Raw genomic sequence first — 22731 nt, 5'->3', positions numbered from 1 at the left:
ACCCACAGCGCCACCTGGGTCCCAATTCCACCAATACTCCTTCCTTAATATCAATGGGCAGAGAGTTTCAGAGAGCAGGTGCTTGCAAGTGCGCACTAATATCACGTGGCCCTTGCACAAGGGCCAGTTTCCATGTTTCCATATGAAGCTGCATTATACTTTTGGTCCATCTCGGCTAGCGTCATCTTACTGGCAGCAGATCAGCAGGGCCTTAGCCAGAAGGGTCTTTCCCATCCTTTGCCACCTGATCCATCTCAACTGCAGATGCTAGATAATAGACACGAGACCTTCTCCATCCAAAAGCCGGGTCCCTCCCTAACAATGTCAGAAGCAGCAGGGCCTCCTGATTTACAAGCAGTCCAGCGAGTAGCACTGGCTACCCTTCCTCCTCCTAAGTCTCAGTACTGCCTTTGTAGAACTCAGCAGGGAGCAGGTAGGAAGCAAAACCAGAATTAGTTGGCTCTGCCTGTCATTAGCTCTGCCTCCACCTGTCCCTGCCTCCACCTTGTGCTGGACTTTCTCTCCTTCCTGCCGCACTGGTCCTAGTTGGCACCAGCCTCCACTGTCTTTTCAGAAATTGAACCCGGAGCTTCCCCACCACCCCACTTCTGATTCACGTGCCTCCCCCAGTTCCATTCCCCCCTCCTTCCCTTCCGAAGCTCCAGCCGAATTCTTGAGCGCTCTGGATAATATAAGGCGGCGTTAAAACTCTGCTGTTTATTTTGCCACGCTGCACAGTAACTGGCTTTCAATTTGATTTATCTGCAAGCGCTGTGAGCTATTACTTAGGGATTGATTGCAAATCAAGACCATAAATAAAGGCACCTTCTGGGCAAGGATGCCAGGCTGGAAACGGAGCAGGAAAAGAACCCAGAATTTCCATGCAAATATCTGAGTCCTTTTGCCCTGAAGGCCCCGGATGGACAATGCCACCAAGCCTCTGTTCATGCAGCATTTTCTTATTGGATGATAAGTACAGCCAGTGAGGGGCGTGGCTCTATTTGAGGGCCAGACAGAAAATCCCGGAGGGCCACATTCAGCCCCAGTCGTGAGGTTTCCCAGCCTTGCACTACAAACCCACTAGGAGCTTTCCATGGTGCTGAACCTGTGCTGTTGTTTCCTGAACCCAACTTTCCTGGCCGCTCTCTCTGTACACTTGACTTGATCTGATTCGACTCCTCCTGCTGTGAATTTGCCCGATGCGCCTGCCAGATGAGCTTTCGCTCAACTCAGCCCACATCTGCAGCATGCACTTAAAGCACTATTTGTTGGGTTTCTTGAATAATCAAGTTGCTTTTGAGCCGGTCTAATGTGGTGGCGCTGTGGGTTAAACCACAGAGTCTAGGACTTGCTGATCAGAAGGTCGGTGGTTTGAATCCCTGCAACGGGGTGAGCTCCCATTGATTGGTCCCACCTCCTGACCACCTAGGTTCGAAAGCACATCAAAGTGCAAGTAGATAAATAGGGACCGCTCCGGCCGGAAGGTAAACGGCGTTCCCGTGCGCTGCTCTGGTTTGCCAGAAGCAGCTTTGTCATGCTGGCCACATGACCCGGAAGCTGTCTGCGGACAAACGCCGGCTCCCTCGGCCTATAGAGCGAGATAAGCGCTGCAACCCCAGTCAGACACGACTGGACCTGACGGTCAGGGGCCCCTTCACCTTTACCTAATGTCAATGCTATCTGTTTAAGAAAACAGGTGCCGGTGATTTCTGTTTAACTGCTCAAAAGCGTGGGCTTTACTCCATGTATATAAGGCTGTGTTGGAAAGCATTTTGTGTAGTAGTTGTGTGGGAGTCTGGTGGGAGGTTTGGAGAGGTTTTAAGAGTTGAAATGTGGGTGTGTGAAGTTACCGGTAGAGAGTGTTTATATTTAATTTAAAATCTCTGTAGAAAAGGGTTTTGGCAAACAGAGAGTTCCAAGCTGGTTTGTTTTACTATTCTTTCTGTTAAAAAAGCCAACCTTTTGTTTTCTTCTGTATACTTTATACGGTATACTGCTAGTCAGGGGTTTCATGCTAGGTTGGGGAAAACATTTTAACTTTTGGAGACATACTTTAGCTGAGTCAACTTCTGTTGTGTGTTTTGTTTTTCTGTCAACTCTGCGTGAAGCATACTTTTGATGGGCCACTGGAAAACTGGGGTGTGTAATTTATTTTTAGCACTCTCAGTACCCAGTTATCCCCAAGTTTTTTCCAATACTATTATACTACTTGGACAGTCACAAACTTTCCCCAAAAGAATCCAGGAACTGTATTTCCCCTTGCAGAGCTACAATTCCCAGAGCGGTTTAAAAACCAGGGAACTCAGGCTCTGTAACCCTGTGAGGAGAACAGGGGTCTCCTACCGGTAACAACCTGCAGTGCTCTTAAGAAACGGCAGTTCCCAGGATGCTTTTGTGGAAGCCCTGTTTAAAACGATATGGTAGTATTTTAAACTAGTGTTGTTCGGCCCGTTTAGAAAACGGGCGCTAGAGGATATGTGAGAGGAGCAGCGGGGCCGCAGCCTTCCCTCTCTCTCTCTGCGCTCGGCCGCGGGGCGCGCCGGGAACGCAAGTAAACAAACTCGCTCTCCCGTCGTGCCCCGCAGCTGAGCGCAGAGAGGGAGGGAAGGCCGCGGCCTCGCCGCTCCTCTCACAGGATCCTCCGTCGCTGCCCATGGAGGCCGGCCCCCTGAGGGCGAGGAGCTCAGGACGGGCAGAGGCCATGGAAGGTGAGGCACGCTTGGCCCGGGCTGCTCCCGCTGCTGCTGTTACCACCGCCTCCGCCTCCTTCCTTCACCAGAACAACGGAGGCTGGTGACGAAGGTGGTTCCGGGGGCACCCATGGCTCTCGCAGGGGCGAAGCCGGGGTGGCGGCGGCGGGAGGAGGCGGGGATCCTCTAGGCGCCCATGGAGGCCAGCGCTGGGAGCGGCCCGCTAGAACAGCCTCCGGTGCTGCATGACAGTGTCCTGGGTGCGCGACCGAGATATTGTCTCTGCGTCCAATCCCTGTGTCCCTGGGGCACATGCGCATTAGCGCGGAAAACGGGACACACGGAATCTGGACGCAGAGACACAGGGACTTTATTATATAGGATGTACAATGCAGATGTGGCTTAAGTCAGTCTAGGACTGCTCCCCACATCCTATCCCCATGAACCCCAGGCCTCCGCAGAACAAGATGCGAGGCATCGGGGCAGAGTATTGTGTGTACTGGACAGATTGCGTCCAGGTTTGTTATCCCAGAACAAATGACCACAGTTCTTAGTTATTCCAGACGAGATGTGGTGTTCCCTTCATTGCAAAAATGTGGAACGCCATAAAGTAGGAATGGGGAATCTGTGGGCCTCCAGATGTTATTAAGACTCCAAATTCCACCACTTCCAGCTGGCAAGGCCAGTGGTCAGAGAGGATAGGAGTCGTAGTTTAGAAACAACTACAAATTCCCCTATCCCTTCAGTAAAGCAGATAAATGGGATTAATTTTACCAGTCATGATTCACAGGATAGGATACATTCCAGCCATAGCGCTGGGCGTCTTTGAGAGAACTTCCCAGAAGAGCTGCTTGGTGCATCAGCTTCTTAGGAATGCAACCAACATTCACACAGGTTCCACCAAGACCCCATTTGGTTCCTGCGGAAAAACAGAAAAAAACAACGGACGCATGTGTTCAGTGCCCCAGCCTGTCCTTAAAATGACATATATAAATATTGTTATTACAGTGGTGCCTCGCTTAACAAATGCCCTGCTTAACGAAATTTCCGCTTAACGAAAGGATTTTTCGAGTGGAGGTTGCCTCGCTAGACGAATGCGTTTTACGAAAAATTCGTCTAGCGAATTGCGGTTTCCCATAGGAATGCATTGAAATTCAATTAATGTGTTCCTATGGGCAAAAAAAAGTAAAAAAAAAATTCAGTGCATTCCTATGGGATTCGCTAGACGAATTTTTCGCTATAACAAAAGACCCGTGGAACGAATTAATTTCGTCTAGCGAGGCACCACTGTATATAAATATTGTTATTATTTGAATTTATGCCCCACCTTTCCTCCCCAAGGAGCCAAAGGCGGCAAACAGATACACAACCTAAAGCAAATATAACACCATCCGAAAACAGTTAAAACTTCCTAAAAACCAATCTGTATTTTGATTCATATTGTGACGTGCCACTCCAATCTTTGCTGAGCCGCTACACGAGATTCCAGTTGGTGCAGGCGTACCTTTGGCAATGAGGCACGGTGTGGGCTATAGTGTATTGATCATATAAGGCTTATTTACACATTTATAAAATCATAAAACTGTAGAGCTGTAGGTACCACAAAGGTCATCTAGTCCAACCCCCCTGCAATGCAGGAATCTTGCGCCCAACCTGAGCCTACTTATGGAGAGACTCATAGCAGCAGCACCCCAAGATGTGACAGCAGCGACAAAAACGCAGCACCATCCTTTCTTTGCAGCCTATCCTGTGCTGCAGGGCTCAACCCAGCTTTACTGTTCTTTTCTCTGCTTCCTGGTTACACCCCTTCTGACCCCAACCCCATAACTTCTCAGCTTTCCATTTCTACCTCAGGGAGAGGCCTCATATCTGCATTCTCACGCCTATTTCCTTTGATCCTGTGTTGTGTTGATGCCTAGTCCTTTGATGCTCTGAACTCCCTAATTGTTTACCCCCCCCCCCCTCACAAAGAAGCCTGTCCGACTCCATTATGGGCATAACTCATGAAGCGGTTCCTGGGTTAACTCTTCACATATGCTAATTCCAGGGGGTTGACAGTGGCTAACCCCTTTCTTGTGGGATGTGGGTGGCGCTGTGATCTAAGCCACTGAGCCTCTTGGGCCTGCCAATCAGAAGGTCGGCGGTTCAAATTCCCACGACGGGGTGAGCTCCCATTGCTCAGTCCCAGCTCCTGCCAACCTAGCAGTTTGAAAGCACGCCGAAAAGAAGTAGTGCAAGTAGATAAATAGGTACCACTCTGGCAGGAAAGTAAATGGCGTTTCCGTGCACTGCTCTGGTTTCGGTGTTCTGTTGCACCAGAAGCGGCTTAGTCATGCTGGCGACATAACCCGGAAAAACTGTCTGCGGACAAACGCCGGCTCCCTCGGCCAGTAAAGCAAGATGAGCGCTGCAACCCCAGAGTCATCTGCAACTGGACTTAACGGTCAGGGGTCTTTTACCTTTTTTAAAAAAACCTTTCTTAAATACACAGGAGTCTGGCTATTGCCAGTTTGAATTAAATCCTAAACATTGATGAAACACAAGCATTTAGCAACCACAGATCCATAACAATATATTTCATGACAATGGTGATGATGACTGAATTGTTTCTTACCTTTCGGAGAAGGATCCACATAATCTAACACAGCTACCTTCTTTCCAAACTGGGAAGCTTCAGAAATAAAAAGAAATTGTACAGTTATTTTAAAGGAAAGAGTAACGCATCACCATTAGGGTGCCAATGTTGGCAAAATAAATAAATGTTTTGTTGCTTTGGTGAGTTGGTTTTGCCACTGCCTGTACCCGACATCCACTGCACAGTGCATTTGATTTGATTTCACTTCATTTTCACTTTTAATTTGTATACTGCCTTTCTATATTACTACACACAAGGCAGTTTACAAGCAGAAGAAACAAACAAAAAAAAAATACAACAAATCACACAAATCCTAAAAATTTGATCCAATACAAAGAATCATAGAAGTATAGCTCCCAGTTCGTTTCCGAGCACAATTCAAAGTGTTGGTGCTGACCTTTAAAGCCCTAAAGCCTTTAAACCCCCATCGTTCTGCCCGGACACTGAGGTCCAGCGCCGAGGGCCTTCTGGCAGTTCCCTCGTTGCGAGAAGCCAAGTTGCAGGGAACTAGGCAGAGGGCCTTCTCGGAAGTGGCGCCCGCCCTGTGGAACACCCTCCCACCAGATGTCAAAGAGAACAACTACCAGACTTTTAGAAGACACCTGAAGGCAGCCCTGTTTAGGGAAGCTTTTAATGTTTAATAGATTACTGTATTTTATTTTTCTGTTGGAAACCGCCCAGAGTGGCTGGGGAAACCAGCACCTTGCTCTCAAAACGGCCGATCAGATGCCCACGGGAAGCTCAAAAGTGCTCTGCCCACCTGAAATTCCTAGCAAACCAGATATTTAGAGGCATGGTGCCCCTGACAGTGGAGACAGAGCATAGCCATTGTGGTGAATAGCCACTGATAGACTATCCACATCTCTGTATGCCCTGCCTCCTTCCCTTAGGAAAACCTGATCTTTAGCGCTCAATCGGAACAAACAGCAATCGGGTTTTCTGCGGATCGTCATTTGTTCCGATCTCAGAACTAAAGAGCAGGTTTTCCAGGGGGGAAGCGGCAGGGGAAAGGCGGAACCGCTTTGACCCATGCCTAGAAAAGTGTGGTTCAAGCAGAAAACAGTTCAGACCGCAAGTGGAAGTGTGGACAAGCCCTTGGGGCTTAATGTGGATTGTGAGCCCCTTCTTCCTCCTCTAATTCTCCCTCGTCTATGCAGAGTCCTCCTCCTCTACCCCCTGCTCTCCCACAGTATTCGTATTCCATCGATCTATAGAACGGTGCTATTATGTTGACAGTTTTATTCTCAACCCCTTTCACAATTATCCCCAGCAAAGTTGGGGTGTCTCACAACTGCACATGATGCCATGAATTACCTTCTTTCGCGCAAGCAAGGCCGCCAGATCCTCCCCCGATGACTAGGAGATCATACTCGTGCTTCCCTGAAAGAGAGAAAGGAGGGGAGATTCATTTATTTATTTTTACAGTATAGCACAATCCAGGAGAGATAATATTAGGTTGGTATATTTTGTTATCCAGAGACATTTTGGCGGGGCGTTTACTGCAGTACATGGAGTTGAACAGGTGCCGCGAACTTTTTTTTCTTCAGATGCTGCTGAACTACAACTCCCATCAGCCATAGCAAGCGTGGCCAATGGCCAGGGATGATGGGAGAGGTAGTTCTGCAACATCTGGAGGACCAAATATTTCACACACCTGGGACAGAACTTTCAGGAATGCCCTGGTTCATATATAACAGTTAACCATGATTTAGTTTAATCATAGTTAAAGTCATAGTATAAATCATAGTTTATAGTTGAATTATGGTGCTGGAGGAGACTCTTGAGAGTCCCATGGACTGCAAGAAGATCAAACCTATCCATTCTTAAGGAAATCAGCCCTGAGTGCTCCCTGGAATAGACAGATCGTGAAGCTGAGGCTGCAATACTTTGGCCACCTCATGAGAAGAGAAGACTCCCTGGAACAGACCCTGATGTTGGGAAAGATTGAGGGCACTAGGAGAAGGGGACGACAGAGGATGAGATGGTTGGACAGTGTTCTCGAAGCTACGAACATGAGTTTGACCAAACTGCGGGAGGCAGTGGAAGACAGGAGTGCCTGGCGTGCTCTGGTCCATGGGGTCACGAAGAGTCGGACACGACTAAACGACTAAACAGCAACAACAAAGTCAATTGTCTGAACCATTGGCTTAACTATGATTTATTTACTATGTGTTTTGAGGGTTGTTCAGCGCAGCAATCTATGGTATCAGTATTTTGACTCCCCCCCAAAGAACGCTCCTACCGTGTTTCTCATATTTTAAGGCATCCCTACAAAATAAGGCATGGCAGGATTTTCCTGAGGTGGAAAAATATAAGGCATACCTCGAAAATAAGCCGTACCGGGTGGTGGAAGAAGGTCTGTGGCAAAGAAGGGTTGCTGCTGCCGCGTTAACCCCCGAGACCTGGCTGCAGCCTCAGCGCGCAGCGCGTGCAGCCCCAGAACCTGGCTGTAGCCTTTGCGCGCGGACACCCAGGACCCGGCTGCAGCCTCTGCCTGCCGCGCGCGCAGCCCCAGGACCCGGCTGCAGCCTCTGCCTGCTGCGCGCGCAGCCCCAGGACCCGGCTGCAGCTTCTGCCTTCCGCGCGTGCAGTCCCAGGACCCGGCTGCAGCCTCTGCCTGCCGCGCGTGCAGCCCCAGAACCCGGCTGTAGCCTTTGCGCGCGGACACCCGGGACCCGGCTGCAGCCTCTGCCTGCCGCGCGCGCAGCCCCAGGACCCGGCTGCAGCCTCTGCCTGCTGCGCTCGCAGCCCCAGGACCCGGCTGCAGCCTCTGCTTGCCGCGCGCGCAGCCCCAGGACCCGGCTGCAGCTTCTGCCTTCCGCGCGTGCAGCCCCAGGACCCGGCTGCAGCCTCTGCCTGCCGCGCGCGAAGACCCGGTGGGAGCAGGTCTGTGGTCTGTACAGATACCGGTACCGGTACTTATTTTTTAATTAAGACATCCCTTGAAAATAAGCCATGCTGTGTTTTTTTCAGGAAAAAATTAATATAAGACATGACTTATAATATGAGAAACACGGTATTTTCAGCTGTAAAATTGTAAGTGCTGTGAAGCATATCACAAATCTCACTCCCCTCTTTTTTTTTTTTTTTTTGCTGAGCTTCAGAACGACAGACAGAAACAGAGAGAATCACACAGAAATTTCTTTGCAGTGAGCCTGTTTGTGCTCTTGCAAGGCTGTTGCAACAGTAGAAAAATATTACCTCAGCATTCCCCACCCATTCTAGGCAGGGGCATGCAGGAAGAGCACAAAACAGCTCTAAGCAAGGACATCTAATAATCTGGCACTGAGAATCTAGAATTTTCCAAATCGAGCATGCTGAGTTTGGAAAAAAATGCAGAAAAGAAATGTTTTTAATTGCATTCTCGGATGATAGGTCATCATGAAACACAGTAAGACTCTATGACAGGAGCCGGGTCAAAAATGTCCCCAAATGTCCATCTGTTTATTTGTGCCGGGGAGAGGGAGAATAACCCTGCCTGTCACATATTTCAGTGACCCAAATGGTTATGAGGGAGGGGGAAAACAGCTCTTTAAGAAGGCCTTGGGAATTGTTTGAGAGGGAAAAGGTTTTGCTCTTGAGGTTTATTTGTCAGATAGGCTGTTGTGCAAAAACAAAAAATCAAACACCAAAGCAGTGATTATTTTTAAGTCTGAAACATTATCATCGCTGGGTGTACAAGGGAGGAAATGAGATTTAGCCAAAAAAAAAAAAAATGAAAAGAAACCCTATCGACCATCAGATTGCTGAAGTTTTCCTGAGAAGCACAGACAGTATCCAAAACGAGCCAGCCCGCCCCGAGTCGCCTCAGACGGCCCCCCCAAAAATTGGCCAGATTGCATAACAACAAAGCAAATATCATAGAATCAGAGGAATGGAGAGAGCCTTACAGCCCATCAAATCCAAGCTGATGTGACAGCCTGCTGCTCCCACTTCAGGCTGCCAAAGCAGACTGGTTTCTCTACTGCCTGTCTCTCACACCTTTAGCATCTTCCCAGCAGGTAAAAGAGGAGGGAAAAAAAGGTAAGTAGGAGGACTGATAATAGGTTGAACATTCCCTAGGTTATGGGGTGTGGCAGCTCAGTAGCAAGGTGTTTATTTAGGGTGTGTTTCTGTTTGCAGTTCCTATTTTGGGGAAGGACCAGTTTAGTGGTGGAGTATCTGGTTCACACTGCAGAAGGTCCCAGGTTCAAATCCCTGGCATCTTCAGGTAGGGCTGGGTGAGACCCCCTTGTCTGAAACCCTGGAGAGCTGAAGTCGGTTAGTGTATAAGACAATAGTGAGCTGGATAGACCAAAGGTCTTAACTCTGTTCCTATGTACTTCGTATTATCGGAATCACCGTCTATTGGATTTCTTACCTATCCTTCACCGCAAGGTCCCAGGGGAGGTGAAAACAATGCAAAAATATAAGATTTTAAAAAAATATATAAAAATGCAAGATTAAAACCGGTTAAGACGGTTGGCAGTCAAAAGAATATACTGCATTGCAGGGGGTGCAAGAGAATCTCCCCTTGCAAGGCTGATCTCTATAAACACAGGCTCAGACTGCGTACACACATTACACATGACGCATATGGGTTTCCCCAAAGAATGCTGGGAACTGTAGTTCACCCTTACAGAGCTATAGTTCCCAGCAGCCTTCACATACTAAATACTTTGGGGTGAGTCAAGTGAGTCAGCTCAGAAGCAGATCCTGCTATGATTCGAAGGACCTCCCCTCCCCCCAAATTAACAATGTTTATAAATGTGCTGCTCTGGTTTGCCAGAAGTGGCTTTGTCATGCTGTCCACATGGCCTGGAAGCTGTATGCCGGCTCCCTCGGCCAATAATGCGAGATGAGCGCGCAACCCCAGAGTCGGTCACGACTGGACCTAATGGTCAGGGGTCCCTTTACCTTTACCTTATAAATACCATATTCAAATTGCTACGATCTTTTAAAAATGGGTCTAACTGTATTTTGAATGTTGTACCACCGCAGTGCCTGGATGGGTGCTCACATCAAGGAATTCCCCCTCGCCAGAAAAGCATTCCTGAATACAACAGGTTTTCATTACTTTTGTACTTGATCGGTTAAAGATTAAAGTTGTGAATTGCTCAGAGGCTGTGGTTAATTGGGTTGTATATGACTGTGCCAACCAAAACAACAAATTTCCCCATAAGCATAGTATACAGTAAGAGCTGTTGACGGTGGAACAGACTGACACAAGAAGTGGGGGACTCTCCTTCCTTGGATGTTTTTAAGCAGAGGTTGGATGGACATCTGTTGTGTATGATCAAGCTGAGATTCCTGCATTGCAGGGGTTGGACTAGATGACCCTTGGGGCACCTTCTCACTCTACAATTCTACGATTTTGTATCAGGAAAAAGGCAAGCCTACAATAGTTCTCCCTGACACTATTCACTATCCACCTGCAGTTTGAAGAGCTACAAGTCAGTCCCAAGCTGATCCCTACAGTAAGAACTAGGCCTTGCCACCCGCATAAAGCAAACAGTAATGCTTGGAACAACCTCTTTGCCTAGTCAGCTGGAGTGAGTGCGAATCACAGCCAGGTAATCAAGCAAAGAGCCTAATTGCTGTTGGTAGATTTTAGGTAACCGAAGAAAGGAACATGGACAGTTGAGTGAAGATGGGATAACACCGGTGGACTTTGTGACAAGGCCCCTCACAGAGACACCTTTCAGAGAAAGAATGTAATCGTGCAAGAAGGTACCAAAATGATTTCATAGTTGGCACTTTTTAAGCTACTACAGCAAGAGAAAATCCCTTGTGGAGACTTGCATGTAGGCCCGTTTTGCACACATAAGTCAAACCATGGTTTAGCGTGAAGACAGGAAAGAGATTACAGGTGCTTCACTCCCATCCTTGTTCTGCTGCTACACTCAGGAAAGACATCTGAAGGCAGCCCTGTTTAGGGAGGTTTTTAATGACTGATGTTTTAATGTATTTTTAATTTTTGTTGGAAGCAGCCCAGAGTGGCTGGGGAAACCCAGCCAGATGGATGGGGTATAACTAATAAATTATTATTATTATTATTATTATTATTATTATTATTATTATTAGGAAGCTTACGTCAGGCTTACCTGGCTTTTCTGTTACTGAAACCCAGGCTTGCGGTTTAGTTTTCTCCAACTAACCACAACCTGTAAAACCCAAAACAAACTGGGAGCCCACAGGTTCACACTAAACCATGGTTTGCCGTGGAGTGCTGTGGAAGCAGGCACACAAACCGATTGCAACACAAGCTATTGTGGACAGAGCACAAAACACTGGTTGGTCTTTTAAGATGTCACTGGATTCTTGCATTTTATTTCATAGCTGGGAACCCTATTATTTGCAGGTCTACCGGTATGTAGATGGCAGGGCATCCACTGTTGACAGAAATCAATTATTTGTATTTACAAATGGGTACCGCTGTGGGTTAAATCACAGAGCCTAGGGCTTGCCGATCAGAAGGTCGGCGGTTCGAATCCCTGTGACTGGGTGAGCTCCCAGCTCCCTTTACCTTTACTTTGTTGACATAATCCTCCCGCTTGACAAAACCTGAAGCATTTGGGCCTAGCATACTCTCAATCACTGAGATCATTCAACATGGATAGTCATCTTTCATGGTAAAGGTAAAGGGGACCCATGACCATTAGGCCCAGTCACGGACGACTCTGGGGTTGTGGCGCTCATCTCGCTTTACTGGCTGAGGGAGCCAGCGTACAGTTTCTAGGTCATGTGGCTAGCATGACGAAGCAGCTTCTGGCGAACCAGAGCAGCGCACGGAAACGCCGTTTACCTTCCCGCCAGAGCGGTACCTATTTATCTACTTGGACTTTGAGGTGCTTTCGAACTGCTAGGTTGGCAGGAGCTGGGACCGAGCAACGGGAGCTCACTCCGTCGCAGGGATTCGAACCGCCGACCTTCTGATCAGCAAGCCCTAGGCTCTGTGGTTTAGACCACAGCACCACCCGTGTCCCTGTCTTTCATGTTACAGAAGCCTAAATGGCCTCAAATAAAGTTTGGGCATTTTAGGTTGCCTGTCCCATGCTGTGGAACATTCTTCCGGCAGAGATGCGACAGGCACCCTCGCTTTTGACTTTCAAGTGTCTCTTAAAAACCTTTTTATGCCTTTGTAGCAGTTTAATTTTTATTTTTGAATAGCCAGTACACCCCTGTGCATTTTTATTTTATCTTTTAAATGGTGTTTTAGGGTTCAATACCATACACCGCCTTGATATTTCGTATTTCTGGCGGTACAGAAATACTTCGGCAAACAAATAAAACTCTTCCTTTCGCACTGTTAAATTAATCTGAGGACTGGCAGTTCCAAAAATGTAAACAACCATTTTTGTGTGCTATTTCTAATTTCTAGATACCTTATACCTCACGCTCCAAGGCAGGAAGTACAGGGCACCCATCCCAGATAGGTGCTCTGAAACACCCTATCATTGGAAAGGCGGGCATTCAACAGGTGGAGTATTCCAGGCACGTGGGTGGGAACCCTCTTCTCTACCCTAGCAGAAGTCCAACTGGTAGAGCATTATATACGGTATATATATATATGTGTGTGTGTGTGTGTATATATATATATATATATATATATATATATGGCTTCAGTGTGGGGGAAAACACAAAGCAGGTTCCTCCCCAAAAAAGATAAGGCAATAAAAGTATCATTTAAAAAAATTGACGAGTTAAAAACATACAGAAAGTTAAGACCAAAATAAAATAGACTAAAGCTGGCACAGATTTTCTAAGCGTAATAATGGCCATTGCTGGCTGCTCTTTTTCTTCCCTGCCTCCTACTGTCGTGGCTTAAACCTGTGGTGTAGCAGGCAGGAATTCAACAGGTGAAGCTTCCCCCAAAATGCAAAAGCGGAAGCCCCAGGCTGGGACGGCTTCCCCAGTTGGATTCCTGCCTGCCAGGGGAGCGAGGAGGCTCTGCCAGGGTCCTCTCCTCTCCAGCCCAGCTTTGCAGAGACACCCTTCTCCGCCTCCGCCCACTTGCGACACCCGCCGACCATCGGGGATCCCCGTACCTGAAGACAGGGCCCGCGCTGTACGGCAGAGCCCGGGCTTGCGCAGGAAGCGTGGGCTCGCTCGGCACAGCGCCGCCATGCTGCTGTACGGCAGCCCAGCTTCCCCGCGAGGACCCCGCCCTCGGATCAGGGGCTGCCCGCGCGAGTGCCTGGCTGCCTGCTCGCGCCGCCTCAGACGCCCCGTAGCCGAGGGAGGAGGAGGAGGAGGAGGCGGGCGGCGCGGAGGACGGGGAGAAGGGTCGCCTTCGGTGCCGGGTAGGTGAGACTCGCGGAGGAGGAGGAGGAGTCCGCGGTGGGAAGGGCCCAGCCCAATGGGTGGGGCCGGAGAGGGAGGGGCCACCCACCTCTCCTCTTTCCTGGCAGAGGTTCAACAGGTAAAGCACAACTTGGCAAAGGCAGGCATTCAACAGGTGGAGTATTCCAGGCACATTGGCTTAGGCCCCTCTTCTCTGCCCTGGCAGAGGTTCAACAGGTGTAAAGCATAGCTTGGCAAGGAAGGCATTCAACAGGTGCAGCATTCCTTCGCGCAGATAGCAGCAGGTTGGGAATGGCTGGAAGGTGTGGTTTGTTTTTGTTTACGCTGCATTGTGGGTGTGATTCTGCTTACTAAGGCGGACTTGTTGCTGTTTAGTCAGAGCAGATCACAAGAGGAACAGGAAGGAAATGATGGGCTGTGCAACCTCTTGGAGGGGCTCCTGCCACTGGGCAGGCAGGCATTCAACCAGTGGACTTTCCCTTGCCATAGATGGCAGTAGATTGGGAGAAACTACACTTGGGGAAGCAGGTTAAAACAAGAAGTTGCATATTTTATTTTATTTTTCTGTTCATTATTACGGACGTTTGATTATTAGCACTGTTTAAGCAAGATACACTATTGAGTGCTGTACTCAACTTGGGATGCTTGGAAAAGCACCTAGTACAGTACATGTTGATTTATTTTTTACATGTGTACCCTGCCATTTCTTCCACAGGAGCCCAGGGTCCTACAAATATATCTAGGACATTCCCATAAAACCTCCCAGGTCATCTAGTTGAGGCCCCTTACTATGCAGGAAACCCTCTCTGCAACATCTACCCCGCCCATCTGGCCGGGTTCCCCCAGCCACTCTGGGCGGCTTCCAACAAAATATTAAAATACAGAAATCCATCAGACATTAAAAGCTTCCCTGAACAGGGCTGCCTTGAGATGCCTTCTAAAGGTCTGGTAGTTGTTGTTCTCTTTGACCTCTAGTGGGAGGGCATTCCACAGGGTGGGTGCCACTACCGAGAAGGCCCTCTGCCTGGTTCCCTGTAACTTGGCTTCTCGTAGCGAGGGAACTGCCAGAAGGCCCTCGGCGCTGGACCTCAGTGTCCGGGCAGAACGATGGTGGAGGAGACGCTCCTTCAGGTATACTGGACCGAGGCTGTTTAGGGCTTTAAAGGTCAGCACCAACACTTTGAATTGTGCTCAGAAACGTACTGGGAGCCAATGCATATATACACTGCATTTCACACAAACTTCACCAGAGAGTTTGGATTTTTTTTATATAAAAAAGAGTATTTAATGACAACTAAAATGGGTATTAAAATAACTATATTATATAGCAGTAAAGGCAAGCTACAGGACTAAAAAGAAGGGAGAGGAATGAGTTTTGGTGGACGGGGTTTACTGCAAGCCAAATATCTCCACCCCTCTGGGCAAGATTGTTCTTGTAGCAGCCAGGTCCTGGCAGCTGGGACAGGGTGGGACTGGAGCAGCAGGAGCTAGACAGGTGTGGGCAGCTTCCCAGGCTCATTCCATTCCTCTGTTCGGCACAAGATGGTTCTCCAATGCTCCGTGCGGTTGCCGCAGATGAGCTGAAGGAGGAGCAGGCCGCCAGGGCGTTCTCGTTGTTGCTGACTCTCAGGGACGTGTATCTATGCCAGGGGTCAGCAAACTTTTTCAGCAGGGGGCCTGTCCACTGTCCCTCAGACCTTGTGGGTAGCTGGACTATTTTTTTGGGGGGGGGGGCGATGAACGAATTCCTATGCCCCACAAATAACCCAGAGATGTATTTTAAATTAAAGGACACATTCTACTCATGTAAAAACACACTGATTCCCAGACCAGTGGTCAGGGATGATGGGAATTGTAGTCCAAAACATCTGGAAGGCCAAAGTTTGGGGATGCCTGATCTATGCCTACAGATGTACTTAACATGAGAAAATGGTGCATTTTGCTTTACAGCAGGGGCAGGTGGGACCTATTTTTCCAAGCCAAGGGCCACATTCCCTTCTGGGCAAGCTCCTGAGGGCCACACGGCAGTGGGTGCAACATGGGATGTAAAATTCGACCTTTGTGGAGTAGGCTGGTTTCTGCGCATCCCTCTTGATCCTCCATCCGTGGAAGAAAGACGCATTGTCGGCATTCAAGGACACATTCCAGCCAGGCAAAAACATTTGGGGATGTGGAGCAGGGCCTCTGAAGGCTGTGGCTCCCAGGTCCCAGATTCCTCACCCCTGCTTCAAAAGGATATCGGATAAGTGGATGGAGGGAAAGGCTGGCCACGGCTGCTAGTCACGATGGCCGTTAAGCTCCAGCCTATTTGGCTCGCTGGGCCTGAGTTTCCTCACCTTTGCTCTAGAGAAAGCACATTGGAGATTGTGGAACCTGTGGCTATCTCCAAAGATGTTGATGAACTGCAACTCTAGGACTCTTTGTCAGATCCCCCATGCCTTCTTCCCAAAGCCCAGCGCCTCATTATCCAGCTTTAGGAAAGCAGCACGAGGTCTGCCGGGACGTCAAAGGTTGCTGAGGGCTGGCAAAAAGCCTTTGAGGGCCACATGCAGCCCTCAGGCCACGTGTTGGGCTGCCCTGAATTCTAGACAAAGGTCCCAGGTTTCCCCCTCCCGATACATGAACTGACAGACCACCCATCCGGAGGGTGCATTTGAAAACATGCTCTACTTACTACAATGGAGCCTCAAATCAAATCCTTGCAGGCTGCCTGGGTCACTCCCAGCATTCCCTATCGCTGCAACCCGACACAAAGACCCTGCGCAAACACTATGCGATAGAAGGAAATATCATTATCCCTACCCCATGCTCTGCCAGCACTCTCTCTCCCGGTGCTGGATTTATGTATAAGCTAAACAAGCTATAGCTTAGGGGCCCCCCAAAAAATTTAAAGGAAAAAAAACCTGGATGTACATTTCCAAAATATAAGATAAAAACAAATAAAATAAAACCTACATACAGCAACAGTGTTTTGTGTTGTGTAGCTCCTATGATGTAAGTCAGGCATCCCCAAACTGCGGCCCTCCAGATGTTTTGGACTACAATTCCCATCATCCCTGACCACTGGTCCTCTTAGCTAGGGATCATGGGAGTTGTGGGCCAAAACATCTGGAGGGCCGCAGTTTGGGGATGCCTGATGTAAGTCATGGGCCCCGCCCTCTATCCTGCTCCCTAAAATATCACTGGTTTGTTCATTTCTATACAGTATATAGGGTGCCTACGGTGAGTCTTTGTAAACTGTTTCTAAAGAAACTTTTGTTATTGCCAAATGCCAATGTGTTTGCATTGTTAAGTTTGTTCTGAATAAAAAAAATCATTTTAAGTTAGAGCTTAATAATTATTTCACTATTAATATACTTCTTCTTAATTACATTTCACTATTAACATACTTCTTCTTAATTGTATTTCAGTTCAACAATTACTTTGATAAAATACATATTTTGTTATGTGCAAATGGCTTTAGATACCTATTAGGTCCATAAATTACCATATAGCATATATTCAACACAAAAAAAAAACAGCGACGATTTGTTGTTGACAAAGGGCAGCTGGACATATAAAGGGCCCCATTACCTTCAGTAGCTTAGGGCAGGCACCCCCAAACTGCGGCCCTCCAGATGTTTTGGCCTACAACTCCCATGATCCCTACCTAAGAGAACCAGTGGTCAGGGATGATGGGAATTGTAGTCCAAAACATCTGGAGGGCCGAAGTTTGGGGATGCCTGGCTTAGGGCCTCATCAAACCTAAATCCGGCGCTGCTCTCTCCCCTCTCTTTCCCCCCCCCCAATTATCTATGACAATAAAGTCACACACCCAATGTAAACGAACTGTGAAAAAGACTCGATTAATTGAAAATGGAGACGCTGTATGTACTTTTTCTTGCTTACCGGTATTTGTTTACTTTGTAACGCAGAAAATTAATTTCAAAACAGTGCGAGTCTTTTCATATGAAATTGCATTTGCCCCGCAAGTAATCACCTTGAAGACAGTTATCTTGGAGGTAATTACTTGCATGGTACTGATATAGCAAGTGCAATTTCTTATGAAAGAACTTCACCTCCACAGAGAGCGGAATAAATTCCTTCCATGCATTCGTGCCCAAGAGCAGTTCTTTGTTGGAGGGACACTGCCCGACTCCCTGCGCATCAAGGTGACGTTAAAGACATTAGAAGCTTTGTGGGCACAGACGGGATTTAATTTCGCCTCTGGCTCCCGTTTCCAATGCCAATACTTGGCCATATAAACATATAAAAGGTTGGTTATAAAGGAAGGGAAATGTTGGTGTAACTTGATCCAAAACCCTTCGTCTCTTCCAGCATTGGTCTTTGCATGTTGAAAGCCCAGCGGCCTTGCCTAGTCATGGATTCATCATATTGCTATCTCTCGAAACATTTGTTGAAGCAATGTGTCAGCGTGGACGCCGTGTCGTGAAATGTACACTGCACACACGTCTAAAAAACAGAGAGGGGCGGATCGTTTTGCCCCTTTGATGGAATTGTTGTTTCGCTCCTTTGCAGAGTTATGCAGACTTACCAGTTCGTAGAATATTATTATTGTATTGCTATTCATTTAATCTCTGTACCACTTCATATTTTTAGGGGGGGGGGGAACAATCTCAAAGTGGTTTACAACCTGCATTAAAACAGCAAACGAGATAATCCAGAACAGAACATCGCTGCAGAAAGTCAGATATAAAAGTATCCATTTAAAGCAATGTAATTCACAGGAAGCTGAAATATTATCTTAAAGGTTTCAAAATGAAACATTACGAAGGAGGTCAAGTACAGAATGCACATTTAACGCAGCAAAGTTTTATATATATATATATATATATATATATATATATATATATATATATATATATTAAAACAGCTCAAAAGGAAACAGGATCAAACCAGAAGATGGTGGCAGGGCTGTGTCCTCCAATCAGGAGAGTCACGAATAAGGTGCTGACGACTCTCTTACAGAGGCTCCACCACTCACATTGTTGTCATAATTCTAGTTACAGGTAGGTAGCCGTGTTGGTCTGACGTAGTCGAAATAAAATAAAATAAAAATTCCTTCCAGCAGCACCTTAAAGACCAACTAAGTTTTTATTTTGGTATGAGCTTTCGTGTGCATGCACACAAAAGCTCATACCAAAATAAAAACTTAGCTGGTCTTTAAGGTGCTGCTGGAAGGAATTTTTTTTATTTTGTTGTCATAATGGCACTTTACACCACTGGTCCTTGGAGCTGTTGTTTCGTGGCCATCAGCCGCTTCTGCCATTGTTGCAAGTGGGGCAGAAGTGAAATTGTTAACACAATTTAATTTAATTTTGGGTGTTTGGATGCATCCTGTTAATCCAGGAAATCCAGGTCCTAAACCCTTGGATCCTGCAGATCTGGTGCTGGTGGCAATGGCTCCTGTTTACTAAGACATGTTTGCTGTTTGCAGATTTAGCACATCAGCATTTCGGCTTCCCTAGAGATGGCGTAATAATTACATGCTGAGCAGATGTGAACCTGCAGAAATGATCCCCAGGAGGGGCAGTGAGGGGCCTAGGCTGAATCCCTTCACTCTGAGAGGGAGGAGGTTTGTCTTGAAAGGCAAAGCCAAGCTTTGTAGGATCCAGCTAAGCATAGGCGTTGTCAGGCGGTTGCCCTGAAACTCGCAGGGAACGCTCCTAAATTAGCCTCCCAACGTTCCATATTGAGCAAGGACAGCCTCCCTTTCGCCGTTTCACTGTCCCCATTTTGTGCTTTTGTGGACTGTTAGGTGAAAAATGTCCTTAGCGTGAACATTGGAGGCTGCCAACAAAATGTTGCAGCATAGAGGGCTTCTGTTCGTGTTCTAGTCAGACAGCCACACACTTTATGATGCTCCTTTCTATGTCCCTGCCTGCCTGTTCCCCCCCCCAACCCTCCCATTGCCATTATTTCAGCATTCAATGGCTACTGAATGTGCTCAGTTCTCATTTAACTGCTTTGGGGGGGTGTCCTCCCCCCCCTTTTAGGCATAGCTGCCAAGTCTCCTGTATTCCCCGGGAAATCCCCATTTTTCCAGCTGTCCCTAGCTGAAAAAACAGATTTTTTTGTTTTTCCCCGGTTTATTCTGGCGTGACGGCCATTTTGAAACTGGGCGGAGCATGCTCAGAAGCGACTTTTGATGCTGCTCTGCCCAGTTCCAAAATGGCTGCAGTGCGACTTCTGGTGCGGTGGCCATTTTGGAACTTGGCAAAGCAGCATCAAAAGTCACTTCTGAGCATGCTCCACCCAGTTCCAAAATGGCAGCAGCGCTACTTCCGGTCTGCTACTTCCGGCCCAGTCCCTTATTTCCCGGCATAGCTGCCAAGTTATCCCTTTTTAAAAGGGATTTTCCCTTATGCTGAATAGGCTTCCTCGCATGAAAAGGGAAAACTTGGCAGCTATGTTTCCCGGACAGCAACTTGGCAGGTATACCTTTTAGGGCTTGCACTTCTGCAAACCTAGGGGTTTCCTCAACCTCAATAACGTATCCCTCTTTGAAGATAACGGTTGGATCTTAACCACATGAATCCTGGGACCTTGGAAACCCAAGGAAAGCTCGTTAGACGTGTCGTATCTTTCTCTCCCCTCCCCCTTTATTGATACACCAAAAAAGAAACAAAACAAAAAATACAAATGAACATATTGATAAACACAATATTAATTACAAAACAGACGTGTCGTATCTTTCAGGGTTCGGCCTTCTCCCTAGGATCTCTGGAACATCTTAGAAGTGGGGAAAGGATTCATGGTTTCTAGTGTTGATGGGCCCGGATACCTGCCAGTTAAGAAATTTAAGAGAATCCCTTTGGATCAGGCCCAAGGTCCATTTGGCCAAGCATCCTGTCTCTTTGGGCAACACAATGCCAGAGAGGAAGCCCCACACTGCAGCTGCGAAGGTATATTTTAGGAACTCCTGGTTAGCCATTTTCCTGCACACCCACCTCCAGGTATAACTCTGGCTTGCATTTTTGCAGGCTGCGCTGTGCTCCGGCTGCATCTATGCTTGCCACATCAGCCATGACCTTTGGAACAGCTGAACAAAATAACACAACACAGTGGCCAATAACAATGTCACTAAACACTATTTGTAGACCAGGCATCCCCAAACTGCGGCCCTCGAGATGTTTTGGCCTACAACTCCCATGATCCCTAGCTAACAGGACCAGTGGTTGGGGAAGATGGGAATTGCAGTCCAAAACATCTGGAGGGCCAAAGTTTGGGGATGCCTGTTATAGACTAATATAAATGTTCAGAAATTACAACCAAAGTCTCTAAATCATCTCCACCAGTCGCGGTAGAATAATTCAAAAGTTCAATATATACATAATCTGTCACCAAATATAGCCGGAAAAGTTTGATGTACTGTATACATAATCTGTCACCAAATATCGCCAGAAAAGTTCGATATATACATAATCTGTCAGCAAATATTGCCGGAACAGAGTTTCCGGATAACCAATCTGTTTCGTTCAATGCTTCATCAGCCAATCTTGATCAATTCTTCATCAGCCAGACTTGTAAGAATTAATATGAGAAGGATGCAGTTCAATTTCTTAACAAGCCAATCTTACACGTGAGTAAATATAAACGCTGTAGAAAATACGCTCTGGATCAGTGCTCATATGATACTGTAGTCACTGGTGACCTTTGGAACAGCTCACGATGGGAAAGCAATTGTGCCCACTCAGCATTCCAGGCAGCATGAATTGCGCCACAGGAATTTCTGGAGTTTGTCTCAACAGACTCACAGCACAGTCCGCACCATGTTTACTCAGAAGTGAGTTGTCTTGAACTCAGTGGAGTTTGCTCCCTGGTAAGTCGGGTTGCGGTCTGAGTTAAGAACTGAGAACGAAAAGCTAGACACCTGCATGTGGAAATATCAGGAGGTTGGGTCTGTGTGTGGGGGGGGGGGTTCCTTGCACTTGTGCTGCAAGCACAGAATGTGATCCAGCTTTTGGAAAACCCTCTCCTTTGACGAACAAAAACTAGGCTAGTTTCCAGCCCTTTAAGACGCTTGGGAAATTGCGAGGGCAGCACCTCAGTTTTCATTTTCTTTAAAAACGACGACAACAAGGCAAGCTGCTAGCCCTTACGATTGTGAAAGTGTGGGCTGTGCTCGACAGGGTGCTGAGTGTGGATACTTTTGCTACCCTGCAGGAAAAAAGTCTATTGCCCTAGCTCTTGTTTGGCAGGAGCCTGAAGAAATCGTGTCAAATAATACATGTTAAACCTCTCAGGTTTAAATGCTAAGCTTGATCATGCACGATCATAGTTGTATTTCCACTTCAAGAAGTTGGGGTGGAAAATGAGATGTGACATTAACATGTGGAAGCAATTAATGTCTGTAGCTATGGAGATCCTGAGGAGAGAATCACAAAATGACGCCAGTTGCCAGGGTCTTTCTATCTCAATTGTCCTACCCTAGGCCACCCCACTGTACCATATAAACATATTAAGCTGCCTTATCAAAATATTGGTCCTTTTAGCCCAGTATTTAGCTATGAAGCTCAGTGGATGCTTTTCCAGTACCTGTTAACCCAGCCTACCTCACAGGGTTGTTGTATAGATAAAAATGCTCAGGAACCAAGCGTGCTGCCTTGAGCTTCTGATTGTTGTCGTTTGGCATCCGTCTGTCTCCGGGACAATGGAGGAGTGCAGCTTTGGGGGTGAAGTCAAACTGTTGGACCAGGCCCGGCCCTACGTGCAGGCTGGGTGGCGCAGGGCACCATGGCGCCGGCCTGCCAGGAGGGCGCCGCGAGCTGCGCCCACCCGCTGGCCGACCGGTCCACCACGCAGCTGCGCCTGCCTGCCCGTCTGCTGCGCAGCAGCGCCTGTTACACCCGCGCGGCGCCCACCCGCCCACCGCGCTGGGAAACGGGGTGGGAGGGCGCCGGAACGGGGCGGGAGGGCGCCGGAGGGATCCGGCGGGCGCCGGAGGATCCGGCACACCACGGCGCCGGGAGCGCTTAAGACGGCACTGTGTTGGACAGTTGCAGCGCCTGCTGTGGCTGTAGATAAAAAATGCAGGAGAGACATGTTTTGTTGCAGCTGGGGCAGATGAAGGCATCTGGTTGTACTGCGGCAGATGCACCATGGCATTTCTCCTCCCAGCGG

General features: G+C 47.8%; 2 protein-coding genes across 4 annotated transcripts in view; one reads left to right on the top strand and one right to left on the bottom strand.

The window, feature by feature from the left end:
- TXNRD2 (thioredoxin reductase 2) overlaps window positions 1–13489 on the bottom strand; it is a 69474-nt gene extending 55985 nt beyond the window's left edge. Inside the window, exons 1-4 of the mRNA XM_035098261.3 lie at window positions 13353–13489; window positions 6640–6705; window positions 5305–5361; window positions 3465–3609 (exon numbers count right to left, since the gene is read on the bottom strand). Of these exons, the coding sequence (XP_034954152.2) occupies window positions 3465–3609; window positions 5305–5361; window positions 6640–6705; window positions 13353–13431 (347 nt within the window). The 5' untranslated portion in view covers window positions 13432–13489. The remainder of the gene's footprint in view (window positions 1–3464; window positions 3610–5304; window positions 5362–6639; window positions 6706–13352) is intronic.
- COMT (catechol-O-methyltransferase) overlaps window positions 9066–22731 on the top strand; it is a 40798-nt gene continuing 27132 nt past the window's right edge. Inside the window, exon 1 of one of the 3 annotated variants that reach the window (XM_088659547.1) lies at window positions 9066–9348. The gene's annotated coding sequence lies outside the window, so the exon portion shown is untranslated. Of the gene's footprint in view, window positions 9349–13471; window positions 13608–21295; window positions 21431–22731 lie in introns of those variants that run through there. The other 2 variants (XM_035098577.3, XM_035098575.3) reach the window with 2 other exon arrangements.

Source organism: Zootoca vivipara, chromosome 16, assembly GCF_965207765.1.
Source record: "Zootoca vivipara chromosome 16, rZooViv2.hap1.1, whole genome shotgun sequence".
Taxonomy (NCBI): domain Eukaryota; kingdom Metazoa; phylum Chordata; class Lepidosauria; order Squamata; family Lacertidae; genus Zootoca; species Zootoca vivipara.
Note: the sequence above shows the minus strand (reverse complement) of the source record. Positions and strands in the feature narration are given on the sequence as shown.